Source organism: Peromyscus maniculatus, chromosome 14 (genome assembly GCF_049852395.1).
Source record: "Peromyscus maniculatus bairdii isolate BWxNUB_F1_BW_parent chromosome 14, HU_Pman_BW_mat_3.1, whole genome shotgun sequence".
Taxonomy (NCBI): domain Eukaryota; kingdom Metazoa; phylum Chordata; class Mammalia; order Rodentia; family Cricetidae; genus Peromyscus; species Peromyscus maniculatus.
The window spans coordinates 37,522,501-37,546,646 of NC_134865.1; the positions used below are offsets into that span (position 1 = coordinate 37,522,501).

Consider the following 24,146-nt stretch of genomic DNA (forward strand, 5'->3'; position numbering starts at 1 on the left):
ATTTGAAGTAATAAAAATCTTTTTTATTGCGGCTCCCCCTCCAATCTGGTAGTGTCTGCTGCCTCTTGGTGACAGCTTCATTAACTTTGGCACCAGAAACTCAGGCTCTCAGCACACAGCAGTGGTACTTTAAGTAGTTAAAAGTTATATGATAGAAGCTTACAACTTGATATATTAAAAAATTACAACTTATTATTTCTTATTTATCTTGGTATACTGTGATACTATGGATGTGTTCAACAGGGGTTAGTAACTTTCTAGAAACAGGTAGTGTGGTCAGGAACATCTTTAGGCTGTGGGGCCATGAGGACCTGTCTTCACTTCACTCAGCCATAGAACTGCGAAAGCAACCTCGACAGGAAATAAACGGCCAAGTGTGGCTCCACTCCGGTAACCCCTCCCTTCTCTTCACAGGGTCTCAAGCAGCAGCCCAGGCTGGCCTCAAACTTGACATGTAAACCAGGCTGGCCTTGAACTTATTTATGATCCTCCTGCCTCTGCCTCCCCAGTGCAAGGTTTTCAGGCATGCACCACCTTGCCTGGTTTTATTCCTTTTGGGTGAGTCAACCTAGTGCTTGTGAGCATGCTCAGCAAGCATTCTACCAACTACCTACATCCAAAGATCTACAGTAAAATTCATACCATAAAAGCTGGCTGTAGCTGGGCAGTACCAGTGGGTCTGCATTGTTACCCACCGCCCAAGAAGTTGTCCACACTGTATTTGTACTGTGGACTTTTTAACAAGACAGTAACTAGCCTTGTCCCTGAGTCCACACTGAAAGCTTGAGATGCAGGGTTGAGAATTCAGAAAAACAAAAACAAAAAGCACTGGATGGGATAAAATTTATAACAACTTAGAATATTTTATTATTGATCAACTGTTTGCTGAACAGCATTTTATCAGTACATTTTATAATTAGCACCTTCTTAGAGTAGGTTGCTAAATGTTCATTAAAATAATACTGATAGTAATAGATTAATTGGAAAAAAAAACCTTAAGGTACATGTGTGCAGGAGGAAGAAGGGGGATTTGTCCTCAGAACCCCAAAGAGAGAAATCAAGATACACATAAATATTACTAAACTAAAAAAACAGAAAGGAGAGAAAGAAAGGCAAGTTGCTTCCTTGAAATCCCATGGAAGTCTGCAGTGGTCCATCACATGGATGAAGCTCTGGTTTGTTTGGTCCTGATGGAATTTCACCGTAACATCCTTTTCCAAGAGTTGCTGCCTGTCAAACTGAAAGCTCTCCAAAGGCCTCTGCAGCTCTTCCCTGGAACACTCTGACTCTCCACATTCTAGCCATTTTTGCTGTCTCTATCTGGAATGTTCGCCCTTCCTTCCTTCCTTCCTTCCTTCCTTCCTTCCTTCCTTCCTTCCTTCCTTCCTTCCTCCCTCCCTCCCTTCCTCCCTCCCTCCCTCCCTCCCTCCCTCCCTCCCTCCCTCCCTCCCTCCCTTGAACTTGGCTTCTACAGCACACCCTTTACTGTGTTCCAGGCAGAGCCATACCCAAACAGCCCTGTGCTTATGTCAAAGGTCTTGCTAACCACAGACTGATGTCTCTCCTTTTCCTTTCACTGGGCATCTCGAGCCGCTCTGCATCCTCTGTGCAGGGTCAGGGACTCCAGTGAGCTGCAAGGTGAGTTCCTGGATGGCACTGGCCAACTGTGTTTCCTTGTCGACCCACGCAAAGGGCTCAGCCCTGTGGCACCACATCCTGGGTGCTCAGTGGTTTTCTGCTGAGCCAGTGACACAGGAAGCACCCTGACTTCCTAACACACAGGGGCATCACTCACCTGAGTCTGCGGTTTGACTCAGTGGTTCACCTAACCCAGGCTAAACAAATACTCCAGCTGGAATGTGAGAACCAGATTATTTTAAGTGTAATTATCTTCTTCCTTCCCCAAATTAAAGTAGAGGGTCCCTTGAGTGTTTGGGATAATGCTTCTCAATGATTTAAAACCCAGGCTCTACCAACCAGGCCTGGCTTGCACTGTCCATCCTGGGGCTCCCCTTCTGAGCTTCCACACGATTATGTCTTCACAACACACATCTTGAAATACCAGCACAGCAATCCTTGACCTTGCCCTCACCAGCTTAAGAATCACGGTGTTCAACCCCAGTCTCAGAAAGCTGGCAATTAAAGGGAAGGCCTTACTCTGCCTTTCAAGAGGAATTTAAGGGAGTGACTCCTTCCTCTTCGTCAGAATGAGTTCTTCTTTATAGAGAATGCTGGCCAGAAAAAGTAGGTCAGAAAGACAGAGTCCGTAAATGATCATCCCACTCCCCCTCCGAAGAAATGATGAATCCAGGCAAGGACCACTGACGGATGCCAAGGGAGCTCCAGGAAACTCCCTGCTAAGGAGCAGAGGTTTCACTGGGAGCCGGAACGGTCCCCACACAATGATCTTCTCATTGCAGAAGGAAACCATCTTTGTAATGTATAACGTGTTTTGTATAAGATGAAGCTCTGAAAACTCAAATGTGTTAGCTCAAAACAACACAATCAAGATGTGACAAAAGCGGCAGACACTTAGAGGTGGAGTGTCGTTAGGACTGCAACTTATTTTAAAATGTTACAGAAATATGCTATATTCCTTACCAAAAACTGGATGGACACATTTTATGTATAAATAAATTATATATATAAACAAGATACAGTTCAGACTACTGTTTTATTCTACATGGTGTGTACACAGAGACTATTATGGCATCTTACCTTTTCTGTGTGACAAATGTTAATGTTGACATTAAATTGGAAGGTGACGGGTGGGGTTTACTCTGAATATTAAAAGAACTTCCCAGCACTAGAAAGATGCTTCAGTAGGTAAGGCACTTGCCATATAAGCCTGGTGACCTGAGTTTGATTTCTGGCACCATGGAGAGGTGGAAGGAACTGGAAGAGCTGAGGGAGCTGAGGGCCCAAATGCATGGTGGACACAGCCCGAGGCACAGTGCCCAGAGGAACGCACAGGCTGTGCGGCCTAAGAGTCCGGGAAGATACCTCCAGGCACAGGCTGGTTCAGCAGCAAGAGAGTGGGTGTGAGCACAAGGGGAGATACCAGAGGCAGAGGCAGAGACAGAGGAGGAACAGCTGGCCCAGGACACCTGTGAGGATGGTCTACCTGCTGGGATGAGGGCCTCAATGCCGGACCTGGAGGGTCGTGGTACCTGAAGCCACTAACAGTGAAGTAAGGAAAAGCGTTCATTTATTGAACACCTGATAAATGTAAATTTGGGGGAGATTCATTTTTGAAGTGGTATTCAAGGAAGGGGAAGGCAGGAGAACTGAAACCAAAGAGAGTGTGACAGTCTGGGCCATGGAGGACAGGCTAGCCCAGGACGGGAGCGGAGAGTGGAAGCCAGGACTGCTCTCAGAACAGGAGGCGGACACCAGATCCGAGGCTAAATATGGGGGCCAGGGAGAGCACAGGTCCGCTCTAGCTTTTAAGTGAAGAGAGTGTGGGGTCCACAGAAACACTTGAGGGAGGCAGGAGGGTGCAACCCTCCAGGGACAGAGAAAGAGCACTCTGCTGAGAAGCTGGGGTTGGTGACAGACACACTCGTCTCCACAGAGGGAATGGTAAGGCTTGAGCAGGCAGCAAGGTCTCCAGACAGCAAGAAGCTACACGAGGAGCAGGCAAAAGAGGAGACAGCATGCAGGCCGCTGATCCCTCTGAAGGAAGCATGGGCTCTCACGGCTCTCGGCTGTCTACCGTTTACAGCAGGAACATCCAGCCTTCTGAACCTGTGATGTGACTCTGTCACCTGCAAATGTGTTGAGTGTATTCTTGGCTAGCCTGGAATGCACTTGGACCATGGGCCAAGGTTAGACACATCTGATTTATAGAAATTCCCAGTAACTCCATTTGGAGACCAGGGAGACCCTTAATCTGTTCAGACCTGATTTTTATATTCTGGGTCTATCTTTGCCACTTCAGTCTTTTGTGTCAGCCACAGGAAGTGGCAGCATTCATCTGCACACATGTCCTGTCTGGGCCTTACCCTGCTTCTGCAGAAGATGGTAAGGAGGAGTACGGGGGGGGGGGGGGGTGAGGGAAGCTCCCAGGGATGGGATGAAGGGTGGGAACGTGGCCAACAGGGCTTCCCTTACCCCACGGTAACCAGTGGCACTCTCCAGTGGCTCACTCCCTTCCTCCTGGTCTGGGACATGACACTGTGACCTTTATCAGGAAAATAAACCAAGGAATAGGTCAGCAGTCAGCAGGCCAGGGCACTAACGTCCCACACAGAAGGGGACTGCAGGAACATAGCAGTGCTGAAGGAAAATCACAAGAGAGTCTCCGGGGTCTGAAATCATGGGGCGGGGAGCATCATATACACCATGCTCAAGTGGCCTTGCTAATGAAGAGCAGATAAAATCCAGAGTGACAGAGGCTGAACATGGCTACCTCACCCTGTCCTCATGTGGAAGACGCAGTCTGTGTCTTTCTCAGCCACTCAGGTCTGAAGAATCTCCTTCATCACTGCCCTCAGAGCCAGCGACAGCTAGGGCATGCTGTGGCTGCAGGAGGCAGAGGGCTTTCACACCCACTTAGCAGGCATATCACCATCAAAAGGACACCTTGAATGTGGCAGGGATTGAAAAGCTACCTGCACTCAGTCATCCAAAGCAGCACACCCTTCACGAAAATACTAACAATTCCAACGCCAAGAGCAAACTGAACAGCAGCCTAGGAGATGTTCAAAAGGGGGGAAAGAGACATCATCACTGTAGATAGATGCCCCTAGAGTTGCTTGGCAACCGTCCTTGCTAACACCTTCTTCTAAAAAGGAACAGTTTGCATCAGCTCCTGTGCTTCCCTGGGGCCAGTGCTCTGACCACACAGGCCCAAAGCTGGGGCCTGGGGACGAGAAAGCCCATCCTTGACGGCTCTCACAGAGGCGAAGGGGATAGACAACTATTCTCTCTGCACTAGTCTGCTGCAAGGACACAATCCCCCCACAGGGCTGGGCCAGGTGTCAGGGAGCAGCACTTAAGGTCCTTGCTCGGTGCCTGCAGAAGCCCGTGTGAGCACCTCTTAGATGTGTCTTCAGTGAGCCTTTTGTCTCACCTCAGTCTTACACCATCCCAAGAACGAGAGACATTATGGCCCTGATTAGAGTCCAGACTCTGGGATCGGCCAGCCTCAGGGTTCGAATCCCAGCTCCCCTATTTCTCAGCTGAACCACTTAGGTAAAGACTCAATCCCTCTGAGCCTTGGCTCCCCGGTTTCTAAAATTCAGCTAAGAACAGGATTTCCCTCACAGGGTGATCATGAGGACCCAATGGCAATACGAACACTGTGCCCAGTGTCAGGTAGTGTCCTGGCCCACTCCTGAAAGAATCTTGATACAATCTGTCCCCTGGAAATGGCAGCTCGGATAAGACAAAGAAGAGGACCTGAGTATTTGGTAAAAATGACCATGAGCACAGCTTACGTTACTGGGTACCTATAGGATGCCAGATAGCATCTCATTTATTTTTACAGCAACTCTGAGAGGAACTATTATTCCGTTCTGAAAATGAGGAAATTAAATCTGAAATTAACACACAGCTGGGAAATGGTTGAGTCAAAATTTAAATAATGCTGCATGAAACTCCCAAGGCTGCCATGCCAATGAACTCTCTGTGTGTAGTGAAATACACACAGTATAGCATTAACCACTGTAGCTATTTTTAAGTGCACAGTTTGGTGGCTTTAAATACATTCACACTGTCACAGAACCCTCACCACCAGCCATCTCCACCCTTTTAGCATCTATACCCAAAACTCTGGACCCACAAAGGCCAAACTTTACCTTTCCAACCCCAGCCCCCATGATGCACCATTCTGTTCTATCCACACAAACATGACTCCTCTAGGAACCTCACAGAAGCGAGCCCAGGCAGGATTTGCCCTTGTGAGGCCAGCGCATTGGGGGCACGGGGAAGGACTGGAAATCGAAACCTGGGCCTTGTGCACGCTAGGCAGATGCTCTACCACTGAGCTGAACTCTGAACTTGGTCAATATACTTTTTAGAAGAACTGGACATCACCGTGGTAAGGGAAGGTATCTCAACTGTCTACCATCTACCCCTACAACACCATCACCTGTTTGCCCAGCCCCAGATTCCATGACCCACTGGGGTACTGGGCCGGCCACACTGCTCCCTGCTGAGGATGTCCTTGAACCATCAACATCCACAAACTCAAAATCTGCTTTGCCGAAGTCAGCATGTCAGAATAACCTTTGCTTGTTTAGAGAGTCCATCTTTGACGCGTGCATCTTCAGATGACAGTGACCTGGCACCAGTTTGTCCTGCCCTGACAAGCACTCAGGTGGAATGGGGCGGGGGGGGGGGGGGGAGCACAGGAAAAAGCATCTACATGAAAACAAATGCTCTAGCCACACAGGAATTCCAGCTTTCCTTGCAGGAACTGAGTGAACCAGGCTAAGCCCTCCGCTGCTCAGGATCCTAAGCCTAGGCCTAAGCCCACTTGCAGGAAGGGCCTTCCCAAGTTCTCCCCATCAGTGCCAGTGTCTTAGGGTTCAAAGTCAGGTCCATTTAGCAGAGGCAGCCAGTCTGAGCCCTGTCACAGGGCACAGCAGGGAGCCCATCACTGCAGGATCCTAGACTGAGTTTTAGAAGAGACACACCAAAGTGCACCCTTGCCATCACTCTCTGCAACACTCAGCAAAGATCCAAGCCACTGGCTAATGCTCTGTTTCTATGACAGCTACATTTGACTGCTAGAGTCGCTGAATGACCACTTTCCCCAGACATCAACACCAGGTTGCTTGGGGTCCTCAGATACAAACAAAGGATTTCATCAGGACCAGGTCTCACCGTGTTGGCTGCTACCACTGGATAGAAGGAAGCAGAAGGATGTCAGGGATGAAGCCAAACATCACAAATGAAAGTCAGCCCGGAGCATAGGAGCATGATCTACAGAGAGGCATGGAGAAACTAGCCTGCCTAACTTTCCCCCATCAGCTCCACAGCAGAGCCAACAGACCTCTTGCCAGCTGGTGACTGAACGGGTCCACGTGGCCCTACAGCCCTAGATGATGCTGTCAAGCACATGACATGCCCATCAGAAGCCATCAAGAGCCAGGCCTGGCCCTGCCCTCCAGGCTTCCTAATCCTTAGCGTGGAGATCTTGAAGCCAGCTGCTCTGTTCTCTTCATGCTCAACCCCATTTCAGGCGTATCCCATGGGTAATCGAACTGCAGAGAATGCCAGTTGCATTTCCAGTCTGACTTTCAATATAAACTGAAATCGGGGTGCTTTGCCAGGGTGCTTCTGGCATCAGGGGCCACTGAGTTCCAAACGCCACCATTGTCAGAATCCTCCTGTCACCACAGTGAGGGAGGGCTGGGCCAGTCCGACAGGACCTGACCCCCACTGCTGTCACTGCCGGCCTCAGATGGAGCCACCACGGGCTGGGAGACTTTGGAGGAGTTCCTAGAGAGACCGAGCCTTCTCTCTCTCAGACTCTTGAACTTGGCCACAGCACTGCCGAGAGCCATGGTCCACTTGCCCTGTTGGGCAGTTGATAAGGCTGACTCATGTACGGGCTGTAGGCCCAAGACAAGGAAGAGTACCAAAATACTCCCAAATTTTTCTCTCACGGTTGCCCTGTATTCTTACTTCTCCAGCTGCGCTTTATTCTGGTGACACTCTGCCTCCCCGGCACATGTGGAGACATTTTGGTTGTCTACATTTGGAGGGGTGAAGGGTCACTACCGGAAACCAATGAGCAGCACATGATGCTCCCTGTCACAAAGAAATACCTGGCTCAAAATGTCATCAGTGTCACTGGTGGGAAAACTACCCCTCTGTTCTGCCAGCTTCCCTCCAGCAATAAAACCTTTTGAGTTCTAGAACACTCCATATTCTCTTGTACTTTGGGCATTCACATATACTGTTTCGTCCAACTCCACCTTGTCCAGGTCCACACAATGAGAACTTCCATTATCCTTCAGGTTTTAGCTGATGTAAAACTTCTTCTGGAAGGGTCTAACCTAAATCTGACCCTCCTCTCATGCTCTCCAACAACACCCCTGCTTTCTCTGTCAGGACCCCTCACAATCACTGTGGCTTTTCTGATGCCTGAGGTTGCTGCCAGGAAGAGCTCCCAGGGAAGGGTCACTGTGTCTACCACTACTGTGTCCCCGAGTCATCCCAGAGCTGGCACTACAGGGGTGGGTGGGAGAGGGGTAGGGGAGTGGATTCCATGTATGAAGGAAGCCAAAAAGGGGCAGCACCTTCCTACACACAGGTGCCTCAGAAGACCGGGCCGTATACTGTCCTTACACCCTTAGACTAACAGACAGTCCTCCAAGACAGCGAGAAATGGCAAGATGCTAGACTGTAGCTGGGAGCTGTCACTCATACAGTAGAGAGGTCGTCGAAGTATGTATGTATTTATTTCAATGCACCCAAGGATATCTTTGGAAAGATACAGAAACAAATGGATGCATGAGAGACTTTCCAGTAAAGTATATACTCTTGAATTCTGTAACTCAGAGATTATTTTTAAGTAGCTTTTAGATGAATTTAAGGTTACATCTTCAAAGCTAAAGAATAAACAAAAAATCTACTATTCTTATAGAAGATGAAGGCCCAATCTAACTCAAGCCCTGACAGTAACATTTTGTATCCAGTTTCCAAGCCACCCCACATTCTCCACATAGGATCTGGGCACGAGGAAATTCTCGTAACTTCCAAGAGATACTCTTTTCCAAAGCTTTGCGTTTCCCTGAGTGGACGGTCTGGCTGCCCCTTCTCAGCCTGGCACCACTGTACCCCTTATTTTTCCAACACCTCACTTCTCCCTTTCTTCTCACTCTCCACCACCTTAGCTGCCCTGCCTCTCCCTCTCTCCTGTCCTTCCACGCAAGCCCAGGGCAACAGAGAAAGGCCACCATAAACAAGTCTTGCTGCTCCTAGCAAAGTGGAAGAGGACAGGTGTAACCGAGAACAAAGTTGAAATTAATAGTGAAAATGAGGTTTATCTGTGTAATCTGCAGACTCGGGCCTTCCCATCTCCCATTAGCATAGATAACAGAGTTGTCTGTGGAATGATAAAGAAGCTGAAGACAGTTTCCCATAAATCTCCATGGCTTGTCTCTAGCTCCCTGGCCTGGGCTGTAAGAATACGTCATCCTCCTAGGCCAGCTGCCATTTTCCCATCGAAGCTGCCCCTTCCAGCCCTAAGCAGGAGCCCACACAGAGCCCATTCCCACGTCCCCCGCTCCCCCAGTGTCTCGGGAACACTTCCACAGCACGCCTTCTCTGCTCCAGCTCACTAGGAAATGGAAGCATTTCACATTTACCTTCACCAAATGAAATGCTGGAAACCTTAGACACACTCCTGCCCAAGTACTGGCTTCCAAAAGGCCCAGAAATGTCCTTAGAGGACTCACTTTTCTCCATAATAAATGAAACAACTTATCATTTTAAATGTATTTTTGTAGACCTCAGAAGCTACCAGAAAGAGGGAAAAAAATTCATGTTCTGAAGCCATGAACTGCCTAAGTATTTTTCTTCTGCTTTTGACATAACCCACTTCTTAGGTTTAGTCTATGAAAAATACTATGTCCACATAAATTGTTTTTAAATCATTAAGTTTCATAAAATTACAGCACGCTTTGCTCTAAAATTGGAGTTCTTCATACAGTATGTCTTTCTTTTTACCACAGATGACTTAAAAATTCATGGTAATTAAAATAATACCATTTTACGGAACTAGTTTCAGTAATAAATGATGGTAATAGTTGTAATAATAAAAAGAATAAAAGCAGGCTTGCATTCAGCACCTACTAAACGCTGATCTCTCCTCTATTATCTCATTCACACTTCCAGCTAACATCTGTTTTGTAGTTAAGGGCACTTCTGAGACACATGGACCCCACTCTTTGTCTATAAGTTGGCATTTCTTTTAAAGGTGGCTGAGGTCCTTAGCAATGAGAACATCTTCCCAAATTGAGTAAGACTTTCGCTTGGGAAAAGTCTTCAGGTGACACCTACCAAGCTGGAGGAGAGAATAGTGTGACATACAGAGTTAGCATAGAAAAACAGCCTTCCTTGGAGTTTTCTATCATAGCCCAGTTCTCATGAAGATTGGGCCAGCAAGGTTCTTGGAACCCTCCTCTGAGGAAAGTTTATGGCTTGACAGACAGACCCAAGTTGAGGCCAGAGTGCTCTTCATAGGGAGAACACAGATTTGGTGGGTGCTCTACTTCTGTAGGGTCTGGACTTGTAGGGTCTAGACTCAGCCCCTCTCATCTGTGGGGTCTAGACTCAGCCCCTCTCTTCTGTGGGGTCTAGACTCAGCCCCTCTCTTCTGTGAGATCTGGACTCAGCCTCTCTCTTCTGTGGGGTCTGGACTCAGCCTCTCTCTTCTGTGGGGTCTGGACTCCACCCCTCTCTTCTGTGGGATCTGGACTCAACCCCTCTGTTCTGTGGGGTCTGGACTCAACCCCTCTGTTCTGTGGGGTCTGGACTCAACCCCTCTGTTCTGTGGGGTCTGAACTCAGTCACTGAAGACCCCAAACCATTCACAACTGTTTCTAGTAAGCAGACTACACAGTGATTTTTTTGTCAGCATTGAGATAAACTTAAAAACTGAGAAACTACTCCCAGTTATTCTCAATTTCTGAAGTCATTTAAGGATGCTTTGTTGTTTTGTTTTGTTTTTTTAAATGTGAGGGGTTTTGCTTGTTGTTGTTTGTTTTTTCTTTTTCTTTCTTTTTTTTTTAAGTTTCTTTGGAGTCAGGCTGTTCAGCATGAGTGTATCTTAAAGGTAGTGACAGTCACTAGTGAAGCCTGGGTAAGAAGTCTCAGAGGGATTGTGGTGGGCAGTTAGTCCCAAACCCCTTGCTTTACAGCTGGAGAATCAGCCCCGAGGAGTGAAGCTCTCCCCAGGGCCTAAGTGGGGAGCTGGCTCCCAGTTCTCCGTGGTTCATCTCGCAGCGAAGCTGCTCTAAGGCAACCCTCATAAGCCCAGGCCAAAAGGAATTAGCAACAGTTTACAACTCAAATGCCTTTGCTGAGTTCTTTGAAACTACAGTTTTAGAGGGAATAAGAAAGATGATGAGCAGACTTCAGAGCTAACCGTTCCCAATCAACACAGGTGAGGAATCAAAGCAAAGGAACACCAGGAATGATACTGCAACCACCAGGTTATTCAGAAAGTCTGCGAGGGCCCATGGTATCTTCCAAAGCAGTGGTGAGAAAGCTCCAAAGGCAGATGATTCTTGTTTTATATTTCCAGTCCAACTTTCCTCTTACTTCAGTCTAAAAATGATTGCATCACACCAGTACTCAAAGAAGCAGTATTCACAATAGTCAAAGGTGGAAGTGACCCACATATCCCATGGGTGAGTAGTATATATAGAAGGGAACAGGACTCTACCTTGAAAAGGAATGTACCAATACATCATATAACATGGACGAATCCTGAACGCACCACAGAAAGAAGATAACGAATGACAAGTATTGTGTGATTCAGCTTACACAAGGACTCTAGACCAGAGACCTTCACAGAGACAGACAGAGACCGGGAGAAGCCAGGCCTTGGGGAGGGGACATGGCAAGTCATCATCTACATGTGTTGGTACAGAGTTTCTGCCTGAGATGGTGAAAAGCCTGGGAAACGAGGTGGTGATGGTTGTGAATACCGCTGGGCTATATACTCAGAAGAACTTAACATGGTAAGTTTTATGTTATTTATTTGGCACCACAACAGCCAATCCTGCTGGTTCTCGATTTCAACCCTAAATTTTTATTCTTTTATTACCACATGTCTTCTCAAGACCTGCTTCTAGCCAACTGCACCAGTCATGTATACTCATCAACACAGATCCCCAGCGTCCCACAAGGGCACTTTATGTCCTGCAACAACCCTCCACAAATATCTACCCACCCTAAGGCCTCCCACCTGATGATTCCAACAAGGAGGCCCGATGTGACCAAACACTCTGACACAGCGTCCCAGCCCAACCTTGAAGTTCTTACCATGGAACACGGATTTGTTGCACATATTTTTTCTTTTCCTGTAAGGAAAGCTGAGCTCCTAACTCAGGAACCTCTCAACTTCTCACCCAAGGCCACACCACCAGGCCCACCACAAAGAGAGGAAGTCCATGCATGGCTATATGGGCCAACCGCATGGCGCACTGAACACTGGGTGTCCCCCATAAAGATGCATTCAACTAGAAGCAAAATCTTTGTACCTTTACAGGACAGAGAACGTGATAAGCCAGATGTAACATCTGTGACTTCTGAGGAAAGGAGAGCTTTTCATTTGCCCTTAAAAGAATCCATTTCTCATGCAGCAAAGAGAATCTGGGAACATGCATATTTAGAAATAGATAGTGGTGGCCGGAGAATCCCAAGGCGTCACCCAGGCCTGCCCAGGTGCCAATCCCATGACGCCGCAGCCTTTCGTCAACTTTAACATACTGGCTTCTGCACCTTCGTCGTGGCAGCAAAGCTAGAGGTCTGAGAGCTCAGCTCTCTGAGTGGTTCAAGACCTCAAGAGTTCCCCGTGGAGTGACAACTACCAGGAATCCCTTTCCATTGCCAACACACGTGGACATTTAGCACAAATAAGCTGCCACTTGTAAGGAGCCCACTTGACATCATTCCCTCGTGCATCCTAAACACACACGTCAAAATCACGCTAAGATATTTAGAGGCAAACATCTTTAGAATAATGTTTTGTTCCCAAAGTACTTAATTAGCAGACACACGGAGCTAGAGAACCGCCCTTGAATACACATTTTAACCTCCGCATTATTCTTTCTGGAAGAGCAAATTTTCCTCACTGGATAGTCCAGAATTGATGCGGGCACTGAAAACCAACGGTCTTGGGTTTCAGTCCGCAGACTGAGGTCCACCTTTCCAAGCAGATTCCATCCACCTTTTCAGGCAACACCCCCTGTCATCAGTGGACTAGTCTGTCAAATGGGTTTTCTCCATTCATCAAGGACAAGCAAATGCTCCTGCGGTCATGTCTGAACTTTTTTTAACACCTCCCAGCAATCTCCGGCGCCTTCCTCCCATGGCCAACTTCAGCCAGTTGTATATCAATGAGTGCAATTCAAATGGACCCATCCTTTCTCTAACCAGAAGGTGGCCTCCAGAGTAGCTCCATTTGAAGCCAGAGGCCAGAGTGCCCAAAGGTGGGCTTGCAACAGCAAAACTGACTTACACAGCCACAGGTATGTGATGCCCAGGTCTGGCATTATGGGCTTCATTCACAGGCCCAGAGATCATCTGTCTCTTTCAGGTGTCATGTTTGCATGCTGGGAAGCACAGACTGGCTAGGGATCTGCCACATTGATGCCCCTACAATCTTCGACCAGACACAAAATGTCACTTGCAGCCAAGGCTCGCCATGCGCAACGGTTTTCAGTGAGAGTGGAGAAGTCACTGCGGGCTGGAATGACTGACCGTGTGGGGTTCTTCACAACTTGTGAATTAACACAAGAGAGGCTGGGATGTTTGTGGAGGACGCCCCATGCCTCACACAGGGACTTCACACCCCACCACCACCATTGGCCAATGGTGCTTCAAGGAGAATGGCAGATACCATCAGGAGGTTCAGACTGGACTCTCCTGGAGTGCGGTAAACTTCTCCTCCATCCGCCCCCCATCTGCATCCCCCCACCCCAGTTGTATTTATACTTCGAAGGAAGTTAACAGTGAAGCAGCAGTCACCCGGGCGTGCTCAATTTTTGACAAGCCTTAGTCACTCTGTACCCAGCAGAACAATTCACATTATATTCCAAAGCCTGTGAAGACTGCCACACAAGCTAACACTAAAATGCCAAGAGCTCCACTTACCTTCTTTATTAAGCCTCATAACCTCCCTGCTTTTGCCACCCTCTTTTCCAGCCTCTTCTAAATCTACATCTGCAGATGAAAAAGAAAAGGAGAAAAGAAAATGAGGAAAAAAGGGGGGGAAAGCCAAAGTCAGGGGGGAGGGAGAGTGTTTATTGGCAACAGATCGATATAAATACTGTATCTGAAAATCTTGCAAAAATTGACAATGCAACATTTTCTCCCGAGTCCGGGTTTCCATCTACCTGGCCCAGATAGGTACCAAAAAAACTATGCAAGCAGCAACAGAGTCGCCTTTTAAACAGATACCACCGTAGGGCTGCGAAAGCCCACCCCGCGGGCTGCCTGCCCCAGGGAGCCGGACACAGACAGACAGACAGCCTTGCTGGCAGCCGGGCCTCTCTGTGTTCTGATGGTCTGTGTCTGTGTGTATTTATTTAGAGAGAGAGGGAGAAGCATGGAGGACGCCGGGGGCCACTCTCTCTCACACACACACACTTTTTCCCAGTGGCTCTAGGTGAATGGAAAGGTTACAGGATAATAAAAGGAGGAGCAGGCGGTGGGGTTCTTACTGTCGGAGCAGTGTAATTTGGCGGCGTCGATCCAGGAGGACCAGGGTTTGCCCAGAAACGCCTCCGGACTGGGCACTTTGCGGTGCAGTGTCGCCATTGCTGTTCCTTCTTGTTGCTTTTTCCCTGTTCCTTCGGCAGCAGCAGCCGAGAGACACGGGATTCGAGAACGCTCCGACGTCATCTTCGGAACGTTCCGACATTGAGTGCTCTGCGCGGGGGAGGAGGGCGGCGGAGGAGGCAGGAGGCGGGGCGCGCTCGGCCCTGCCCGGCCCTGCTGCGCTGCGCGCGGCCGCTGGGGGCGCCAGAGAGGCGCGGAGTGCGCGGGGCCCGGGAGAGCGCGCAGTCGGGCTGGCGGAGCGCAGAGCGGTGCAGAGGCCGAGAGCCGCGCGCGTTCCGCCGGGCAGGGTCGCCTCGAGCCAGGATGCTGCGCACCGCCGCCTTGTCCAGCCAGCAACCCCGCAACTGGAGCGACCCCGGGCAGAAGTAAAGGCGGCCTTTCCGGCAGTCGCCGCTGGAGGACCCAAAGTTTTGCACGCTGCATGCCCCTTCCTCCCGGGGTCCCAGTCACCCATCGTGCGATGTCGCCGAAGGATACCGGGGGCTTGGTGGGGGCCAGGTCGGCTGTTCTGCACCCCTTCCACCCCTACCCCCCAGGGCAGGGCGGGGACTCTGGCGAGTGCACCTCCCACTACCATACCACCCTGTCTCTTCTCTTGGTGAGCCTTGGAACCCGGTCGCGGCACAGATGCCTTCGGGAGCCAGAAGCAAAGAGGAAAATGGACGTGGCTCAGAGAAGCAGGTGAGTCGGGGCGAGGGGAGCGGCCATCCCATCCCGGGCTGCGGGGCAGGCAAAATTCCAAACTCAGTTTGGCTCTGGTGACCCGGAGCGTCTGCGCGACTCGTGTCCCCGCTGGCAGGGCCACCGCAGAGACTTTGCTCCGCGAACACCAGAGCCGGAGCGAGCTCTACGCTTTTGGGGGAGGAAGCCTGGCCCTTCCCTCAGACCCAGCGCTTCCTACCGAGCGTGCAGGCGGCAAGGGCACTAGGCATCCCACGGGAACCCGACTCCCCGGAGTGCGGTGCTTTGAGATGTCCCGCCTGACCCTAGGGGCAGGTAACTGAGACCTTTTAACATCTAGTGTTACCTCTTTAAAACTGTTTGCTTCCTAGGAATTTTCTACATAAACTGTAAAGACACCCTTACCCCACAATCAATAACTTTTCTATTTGCCCAGCATCCTTCCATTCTTAACCACTGCTGTTCCCGAGAAACCCTTTGCCCCACACCGAAGCGTTGCTTGATTCTGAGATGTATTCTGGTGGGGCTGGAACGTCCTGGCACTCAGCACCATGCACCTCAAAACCAGCATTAGGATGGGCGATGACGGAGGATCTCCAGGCTTGTTTCACTGGCATGTGTGTGCAAATGGGCCTGCTTCTATCAGACGTGAATAAACCTCGGTTAGGTTCTTGGATGGATTGTTAGCTAAGGGACAACGGGGTAAGGAATTCCTATGTTAAATACTTGTAGTGTGGGAAATATGTATCATACTTGACATCTTAGATAAGCCAGGCACTCTACTTGGCATGTCTTCATCCAGACATCTTTTCAAACAACATTGTTTCTCGTGGACCAGTTGTTCACACACAGGGGCCCGGGGAGACCCACCCTGGACTTCACAGAGCTGCAGCTGGAGAAAGATCAAGCTTAATTCTTCAGAGGGAGCTTGACACATGCAGTGATACCAGTACGAAAGTGGTGTGGAATTTCATGGCTGAGCCAGTTCCTTGGAGGAACTGGAAATGAGCTAGGAGTGATCAAAAAATGTGTCACCAAGAAAATGGAAACTGCTTTGCATCTTGGAAATTGGGAAGGATTTATAGTAAGCTGAGGTCTGGTCTTGCCAAAGAAAGGGGACCACGCGGAGGCTCCTTTGAACATAAGCATGCGTGTGGGTGCGGAATGTGGCTTAGCTGTGTCCTGCTAGGACTATGGTTGGGAGTTACCTGGAGGCAGCTAGGGAAAAGACATGTTCCATTCAGAGGAAACGTCCCCAGAATGGTTTGATGTTCCTTGACTTAAATGAATCCATCTATCCTACCTGCCCTTCTTCTTGCTAATTTCCCTGAGCATCGTGCCTTGGGGGAACTTTGCTATGCCATTAGTTTTTCTAAGCGTTCTCAGCATCAGGAAGGCAGAGGTTCCACCCACCTTGCAGGCTGGACCACGGCGCCAGCTCTTTCCTGCACTGCTGTCTGGTGATGGATTAGAAACAGGACTAGCGTGAAACCCCCCTCACCCCCACCCCAGGAACACCAGTTGGAGGAAGAAAGGAATTCCAGGCCTTTGCTGACTGGTACCACCAGAGCCCCGGCCATAAGCTGACGTGATGAACACAGAGTCTGCTGATAAGTAACGTACAGGAAACAGGACATCTGTGCTCTGACGGGGCAGGACGGCCTCCGTGGGAATGGGTCATCTGCCTTACAATCCCCTTGTTCCTGGCCACTGGGCCTCAGTGCCTCGGGCTCCTGACGCTGTGGTGTGCAGACGACTTCTGTCCTCGCTGTGGACCAGACTTGGTGGATCTCCAGGGCCACACAGGAGCAATGGCAGCCCTTCCTTATCCCTTACCTTGAATGGGAAGAAATTGAATATTGATGTACATGTACAAATTGAAGCAAAGACAGCCTCACTATTTAGTGTGGTTGGGAAGGCTGTTTGAGGAGGAGGCCCGATCGAGGACTTAAGTCAGTTTGGGCATTTGATTTTGAGATCCCGAAGCCAGCTGAACCTCTCCTTCTTGATCTGTTAAATGGGCAACAAAGCTGCTGTTCTTTTGGGATTCCTGTATTGGGTGAAATTAGGGGTGCTGAGCCCTGGGCACGAGGCCTGATGGGTAGTAAGTCATCAGACACGTTTGCTGTGATTCCTCTCTCTCTCTCTCTCTCTCTCTCTCTCTCTCTCTCTCTCTCTCTCTCTCTCTCACACACACACACACACACACACACACACACACACACACACACACTTTTGGTTGTTTCATTGTTTTTGTCTGTCTGCTTGGTTTTTGTTTATTTGTTTTGTTGTTTCATTTTGTTTTTTTTTTGAGATGGGCTATCACACCATAGCCCGGGATGTCCTCAAATTCAGTGTGACCTCTCAGCAATCTTCCTGCCTCAGTCTCCCACACTGGCTGCCTGTTTCTTCAGTCAGGATGCATGAGATGCTGTGAGCAGCAACTGGCAGTTGGGAAGAGGCCAGCACTCGGACGCGATCGCTTCCAGTAGAAGCGCTGAAACTTCTGTCCCAAACATCCCTGGTCTTGCAGCCCAGGGTAGCCCTCCCGGCATATGGTGAACCCTCTGCATGAGCTCTTCCACCGGGAACAAAGCTGCCTTCGCCTCACAAAAACAAGACCTCATAACGGAGAGCAGAATGGGATCTCTACACACGGTTTTTGTCTTCAAGTTTCTTGCTCCTCACAAAAGAAATTTAATATTGGCTTCTAAAAAGTGTTTTGCTTCTGGTAGTGAAAAGATAGATCAGAGAGATCGCCCCATTACACGGTCCCTTTGGGGGTTATCCCTCCTACGGTAGTTACCCTTCTCACTCTGACAAGGCAACATGAAGAGAGGAAGGGCTTTGCGGTGGTTTGAATGCATCGTCGCCAACTGTGAACGTGGAACTGTGTGGGAAAGATTAGGATGTGTCGTCCTGTTGGAGGAGGTGTGTCACTTTGGGGTGGGGGTCTTCGGTATTTCCAAAGCCCAGCCATTGCCAGATGGCTCTTCTGCCTTGTAGTTGTATCTCAAGATGTGAGTTCCCAGCTGTTTCTTTTACGTCACGTCTGCTGCCATGCTTCCCACCGTGATGGCCGTGGATTCACCCTCTGAAACAGTGAGCTGCAAATAAACCCTTTCATTAGTTGCCTTGGTCTTGATGTCTTATCACAGCGTAGAACAGGAGCTAAGGTGGGTCCGTGTGGCCCACAGGTAAGGGGGCACTAGTCTGTCAGGGCAGAGAAGGTGTGGCAACAGGACAGACAGCAAGGCAGCTGGTCACGCCAGGGCCAAACTCAGGAAGCAGAGCCAGGCTAAAACTGGTCCTCAGCTGGCTTGGTCCTGCTTATGAATAGGGCCCACCCACCGGGCCCACCCACCCATGGTGCCACCCACATTCAGAGTGGGTCTTTCCACCTCAGTTAAGCCCAGAGGCTTGCCTCCTAGATGGTTCTGAATAATATCACATTGGCGACCAAGACATGCCATCCGCTCCTGTCCCCAGACCTGGTGTCATGTTTCATACCATTTTCTATACATTTGCTGACACCTCGATTACTAGAGGTGTAGATGGTACTGTCGTGTGTGTTTAAAATGTGAATCACTTTATTTTGTGGTCATTTTTCCTGCAGATTTTGTTTTATTTTCTGTGCTTCTGTCTGGAAGTATGTACAGGTGTACATATGTGAAGGCTAGAGGCCTGAACTAGATGTTGTTTCTCAGGAGCTGCCCACTGTGTTTTTTAAAACAGGGTCTCTCATTGACACTTGGGGCTCACTGATTGGGCGAGGCTGGCTGCCCAATGAGCCCCAGCGATCTGCTCATCTCCATCACCCCAGGACTGAGGTACAAGCATGTGCCACCATACTCAGCTTTTTAGATGGGTTCTGGAATTCTAGCTCAGATCTTCACAAACCGTTCCTGACTGAATCATTTCCCCCATCCTGCTCTTTCATACGTACTGTTACATGGCATCGCATGTGGAATAACTCGTTCTTTTGACCGCTGCATAGGATTCCGTGGAATGGTCCAGAGTTCCCTTAGCTATTACCTAATTGATAGATATTTTAGGGTTCTGGTTTCATGAAAGACAGGGTGATCAGCACTTTTATTTTTATACATGCTTTGTGGGCACAGGAGGGAGTATTTCTGCCCAGAATCAGAATTGCCAGGTACATACACTTTCCATTTTCATAGCCTTGCCAAATCACCGTTTAAAGTGGCTGAGCAGTCCAGACTCCCACAGCCATGTAGAAGTGTGCCCTTCTCTTCAAACCCTCATTAATGCTCAACGTTTTCAAAATGCTAACTCCTGGAAATATGAGGGGAATGCGTCTTATTCGCTTGCATTTTCCTCAGTTTGGGTGTTTTTGAACATTTTTTAATGTGCATTTTATTCTCTCTTTGAACTGCTGTGACTGTTGATTTGTTGTTGGCGTTTTGAGGCCTTTATTGATTTGAGGGAATTTTCTATGCCTTCCAGACACACAGCACTTCTGCCTGCTTGGAAATGGTGCCACTTTTCAGCTTGTCACTTTTCTCTTTCTAATTGTCTTTTCCAAAGTGCTTAGACATCTGGGTCTCCTGGAGCCTTTGGCTTTGTGTCTTGCTTAAGGAAATTGTCCATCCTCAAGGCCATGAGTCTTCTCCAGTTTCTCTTTATGCTTGGCAAGTTTTGTTTCACATTTAGATACCTAAGTTCTTTTGACGAATAATATAAGGAAAAAAGGTAATGTTCACTGGCTCCTGGAAGGCTGAGGCAACAGGATTGTGAGTTCCAGGCCAGCCTGAGCTACATAGCACGATTCTGTCTCACAAACAAAATTTAAAAGTGTCTTAGCTAGGGTTTTATTGCTGTGAGGAGACACCATGACCACAGCAACTCTTATAAAGGAAAACATTTAATTGGTGCTGGCTTACAGTTCAGAGGTTCAGTCCATTATCACCATGCTGTGGCATGCCATGGCAGCATACAGGCAGATATGGTGCTGGAGAGATACCTGAAAATTCTACATCTTGATCCACAGGCAACAGGGAGTGAACTGAGGATCTTTGGAGACCTCAAAGCCCACCTCTAGTGACACACCTCCTCCAACAAAAAGCCACACCTACTCCAACAAGGCCACACTTCCTCCAACAAAGCCACACCTACTCCAACAAGGCCTCCTAACAGTGCCACTCCTTATAGGCCTGTGGGGGGGGGGGGCAATTACATTCAAACTGCCACAAAAAGGTTAATTTCTGGTCCTTCCCAGTTGCCCTTGGCACCACAAGCTGCAGAGATCCACGGTGCACGCGCTCAAAACTGTGGGGTTTGAGCTGTCTTCTGTGTGCCATCACATGGCGCTTCCGCCCAGGACTGTCCCACCGTGTCCTCATTGCCCCTGTGCTTTCCCAGCACGGACTCAGGGTTCCACCTGTGTGTCAGTGTAGTCTGTGACCTGTGACAGCTGTCGCTGTGGAGGTAGGGAAGCTGTGGAGGGGGTTGGGGGGTGTGAACATGCCCATCTGCCGTCATCCCCATGGGAAAAGCTGGGGGCATGCCTACGGGAGAGAGAAGTGGACCTCAGGTGGGGCTGGCCGCTTGGGCTGGAAGAGGGGCCAGGGAGTGGAGGGAAACCACTCGGCCTGTGGCTGTCAGTCAGGCCTTCAGCAGCCAGGAGAGGGTCTGCCGGAGTGACCTCCGGGTGGCTCTGGAGTCATGCACACCCACTGCCATTTCATTTCCTGACTTAAGCTTTTCATGAGCAGTCCTGGCCACAACTGTGCCCTGGGGCATTAGGTCTGGAGGTGACACTTGGGAGGGTGGGAGCACCAGTGTTCTCACACCAGCCCTGTGCAGACGTCGGTGTCATGGTGAGGAGAGGCCAGGACGCAGGGGCAGATGCTGCTCTGCGGTCAGCACCTCCTGACACCTTTCGCTCTTGAGGCGGGGAGAGCCTGGTGCTGGCAGCTGGTGCCGGGCTTCCCTTGTCTTCAGACAGCGAGTGCCTAACTGCAGCCACGGCAGTACCACTGTGAGCGTCTTTGACCACACCCCACCATTACGAGGGAGACCCAGACCCTTCTCACTGACATCATTTGAAGAGCCAAAGAGTGCCGTGGGTTGGAAGGCACCTGTGGAATTAAAGGGAACATGGCCATGTAAGTATGGCGTCATTCTAGGCCATTGCTTTCCAAATGGAGGGCAGCTGCCCTTATCTCCAATTCAGGGATGATGAGGTTGGGTCTACAAAGGACACTCCTTCCCACTGTTTCCCCGACCCCCAGTTGTCAATCACCTGCCCAATGCTCTGCACAGGTCTCCCTCTTCTCGCTAGTCACATGACCGGCATCATAGATTTCTGATGACAACCTGCCTGGCAGAGGGTGGCGGGGTGACATCAGGAATGTGCACATTGTCTTCTGCCAGATGGAAGGTGTTCCTGAGGCTTACAGTGGACTAGATGGACCGCAGAAGGAAAGAGGACTGTGCGTCAGTCACCAGCTCCACTGATCACCCCCCCCCACCGTGACCACCCCCCGTGACCCCCCCCCGTGACCACGACCATCCTGTGACCACCCCCCGTGACCCCCCGTGACCCCCCGTGACCACCTCCGTGCCCACCCCCCCTGTGACCACCCCCGTGACCACCCCCCGTGACCCCCCCGTGACCACCCCCCTGTGACCCCCCCATGACCCCCCTGGGACCACCCCCCGTGACCACCCCCCCTGTGACCACCTCCCCCCGTGACCACCCTCCCGTGACCACCCCCCGTGACCACCCCCCCGTGACCACCCCCCGTGACCACCCCCCATGTGACCACCCCCCGTGACCACCCTCCCGTGACCACCCCCCGTGACCACCCCCCGTGACCACCCCCCCGTGACCACCCCCCCCCGTGACCACCCCCCCGTGGCCCCCCGTGGCCCCCCCCCCGTGACCACCACCCCGTGACCACCCCCCCCGTGACCACCCCCCCGTGACCACCCCCCCCCTGTGACCACCCCCCTGTGACCACCCCCCCTGTGACCACCCCCCCGTGACCCCCCTGTGGCCCCCCCGTGACCACCCCCCTGTGACCACCCCCCCCCGTGACCACCCCGTGACCACCCCCCTGTGACCACCCCCCCGTGACCACCCCCCCGTGACCACCCCCCCGTGACCACCCCGTGACCACCCCCCGTGACCACCCCCCCCCCCCCCCCCCCCCCCGTGACCACCACCACCCTGTGACCATCACCACAGAACGATGCCTAGGAAAGCCTTTGAGTCGGCGATTTCCCAAGAGCTCTCTCATGAACGAGAGATACAGTGCCTTGGGTCATGGAATATGATGGCTTTGGTTCTAATGCCGGTTGATTTCGCCGTACACTAGTGTAGGGCTAGGAGGAGACAGTGACATATACATCAGCTTAATAAATTCAACAGTGGGAGGGTCAGCATGTGTGTGTTCAATTACAGGCTGACCCAGGATTGATTGAACAATCTGCATCACAGCTCCGCCGGTGATGGAGTCCAGGGTTGGCACGGACTGGACTCTCCTGAGAGGTGGGTGTTGGAGAATCAGTCAGCTGATGGGCTCCATGTCCCTTTGTATCCAGGAAGAATCAAATTATGAGTAAAATGTCACCGTGAGGTGAGCGTGATGACACCAGGGCTTGGTGCAGCCTGCCCTACCTTGTCCCTCATCCTGGTGCATCCCCTCTACACAAGCTTCCGCTGCTATTCAGCTCTCACTTTGTTCGCTGTCTTTAGTGTGACTCAGCCCAGGGCCTTTGGTGAAAGACCATAATGATTGCTTCTATTAAGAAGGCCTTACTTAAAGCATGGTGAGGCTTGCCTGAAATTTCAAAAGGATCACAAAATCAAGGCCACCCTGAGCTATGTAGCAAGACCTTCTTTTTAAACAAGAAAAAGGCAGCAATCCATATTTTTTCCTAAGTAAGTATTCTGGCGTTCAGATACTGATCTGCTGAAGGAATTGTCTCATTTAATGTCATGTCAGAGACGACCCCAGTTAGATTGGCCTGTGGTATCTCAGGGAATAGCAACCTCGGTTTCTAGAATCAGAGAAGTTGGCTAAGCTCACCTTGCCTGATAGACAGAAGATAAATGACCCAGGGGGCTGAGTGGGACAGTGGCCACCCTGGGCAGCCAAGGCTGGGGAGAAGAAACCTGATCTGAGCAGGATGTGCCTGACTGATATAAATAGATGGTGACATGGTAGCCCAGCACTGCAGATGGGGCAGTGGCCACCTTAGCAGAGAGCTGGAGACACAGAGACGGTAGGTCCCCCAAACCTAGCCCTCAGCGGACAGCAGGCAAGTCCTGGGAGGCCCAGACGGGGTGAGAGTTCTGCGGGATCTCGACCACAGTCGCTCTATGAAGTGATGTGATGTGGGTAGGAACACGGTGTTCTCAGTTGGCGTGATTCCCTGAACAATACTGACTTCAAGGGCTCAGATGAGGCTCCGTCCGCTGAGTGTCTCTCTTGCATGCAGAAGGCCATGCGCTGGAACCCAGCACTGGATGGACCAGATGTGGGGACACCAGAAATTCAAAGTCATCCTCAACCACACAGGAGTTCAGGTCAGCCTGGGATGCACGAGACCCTGTCTCAGAACAAATAACACTTCTTTCAAGAAGTCTTAAAATTAGGGCTATGATGATCCAAGGTGAGAACGATGCTTTCTAAAGACTGTGACACTCGGTTACAGCCACTGGAGTGACAGAAGCCTTACAGCTTGGTGGCCCCATGGAAGCGCCTGTCCTCAGGCATTCCGAGACAGACAGAAGGCAACGTTCACTCAGGGTAGGTGACCAAGAGTCTCAGAGAGGCCTATGCTGGTCTAACCAATAATCAGCTTCTCCTTGCACATCCAGCATGAGCTCAGAGAGTCTGGCAACGCTAGTTCTGAGTGATGTCCTTCGACTGCTTTGTTTATTCTGTAGTGGTCCTTGGCCAACAGGG

General features: G+C 50.3%; 1 protein-coding gene and 1 long non-coding RNA gene across 15 annotated transcripts in view; one reads left to right on the forward strand and one right to left on the reverse strand.

Moving 5' to 3' along the window:
* Atxn7l1 (ataxin 7 like 1) overlaps positions 1-14,629 on the reverse strand; it is a 228,182-nt gene extending 213,553 nt beyond the window's left edge. For 5 of the 13 annotated variants that reach the window (XM_076550801.1, XM_076550786.1, XM_016007913.3 and 2 more), the window contains exons 1-2: positions 14,409-14,622; positions 13,840-13,908 (exon numbers count right to left, since the gene is read on the reverse strand). In XM_076550801.1, the coding sequence (XP_076406916.1) occupies positions 13,840-13,908; positions 14,409-14,589 (250 nt within the window). In that variant the 5' untranslated portion in view covers positions 14,590-14,622. Of the gene's footprint in view, positions 1-13,839; positions 13,909-14,408 lie in introns of all 13 variants that reach the window. The other 8 variants (XM_042260724.2, XM_016007911.3, XM_016007908.3 and 5 more) reach the window with 4 other exon arrangements.
* An 82-nt stretch (positions 14,630-14,711) lies between these two features.
* Positions 14,712-23,806, forward strand: LOC121822360 (uncharacterized). 2 transcript variants are annotated; one of them, XR_013044328.1, is made up of 3 exons: positions 14,712-15,207; positions 22,637-22,723; positions 23,677-23,806. It is a non-coding gene; the product is annotated as an uncharacterized LOC121822360 (long non-coding RNA). The 2 variants fall into 2 exon arrangements; XR_013044329.1 differs by lacking the exons at positions 22,637-22,723; positions 23,677-23,806 and adding an exon at positions 15,644-17,440 and having other exon boundaries at positions 14,727-15,207.
* Positions 23,807-24,146: the final 340 nt, after the last annotated feature.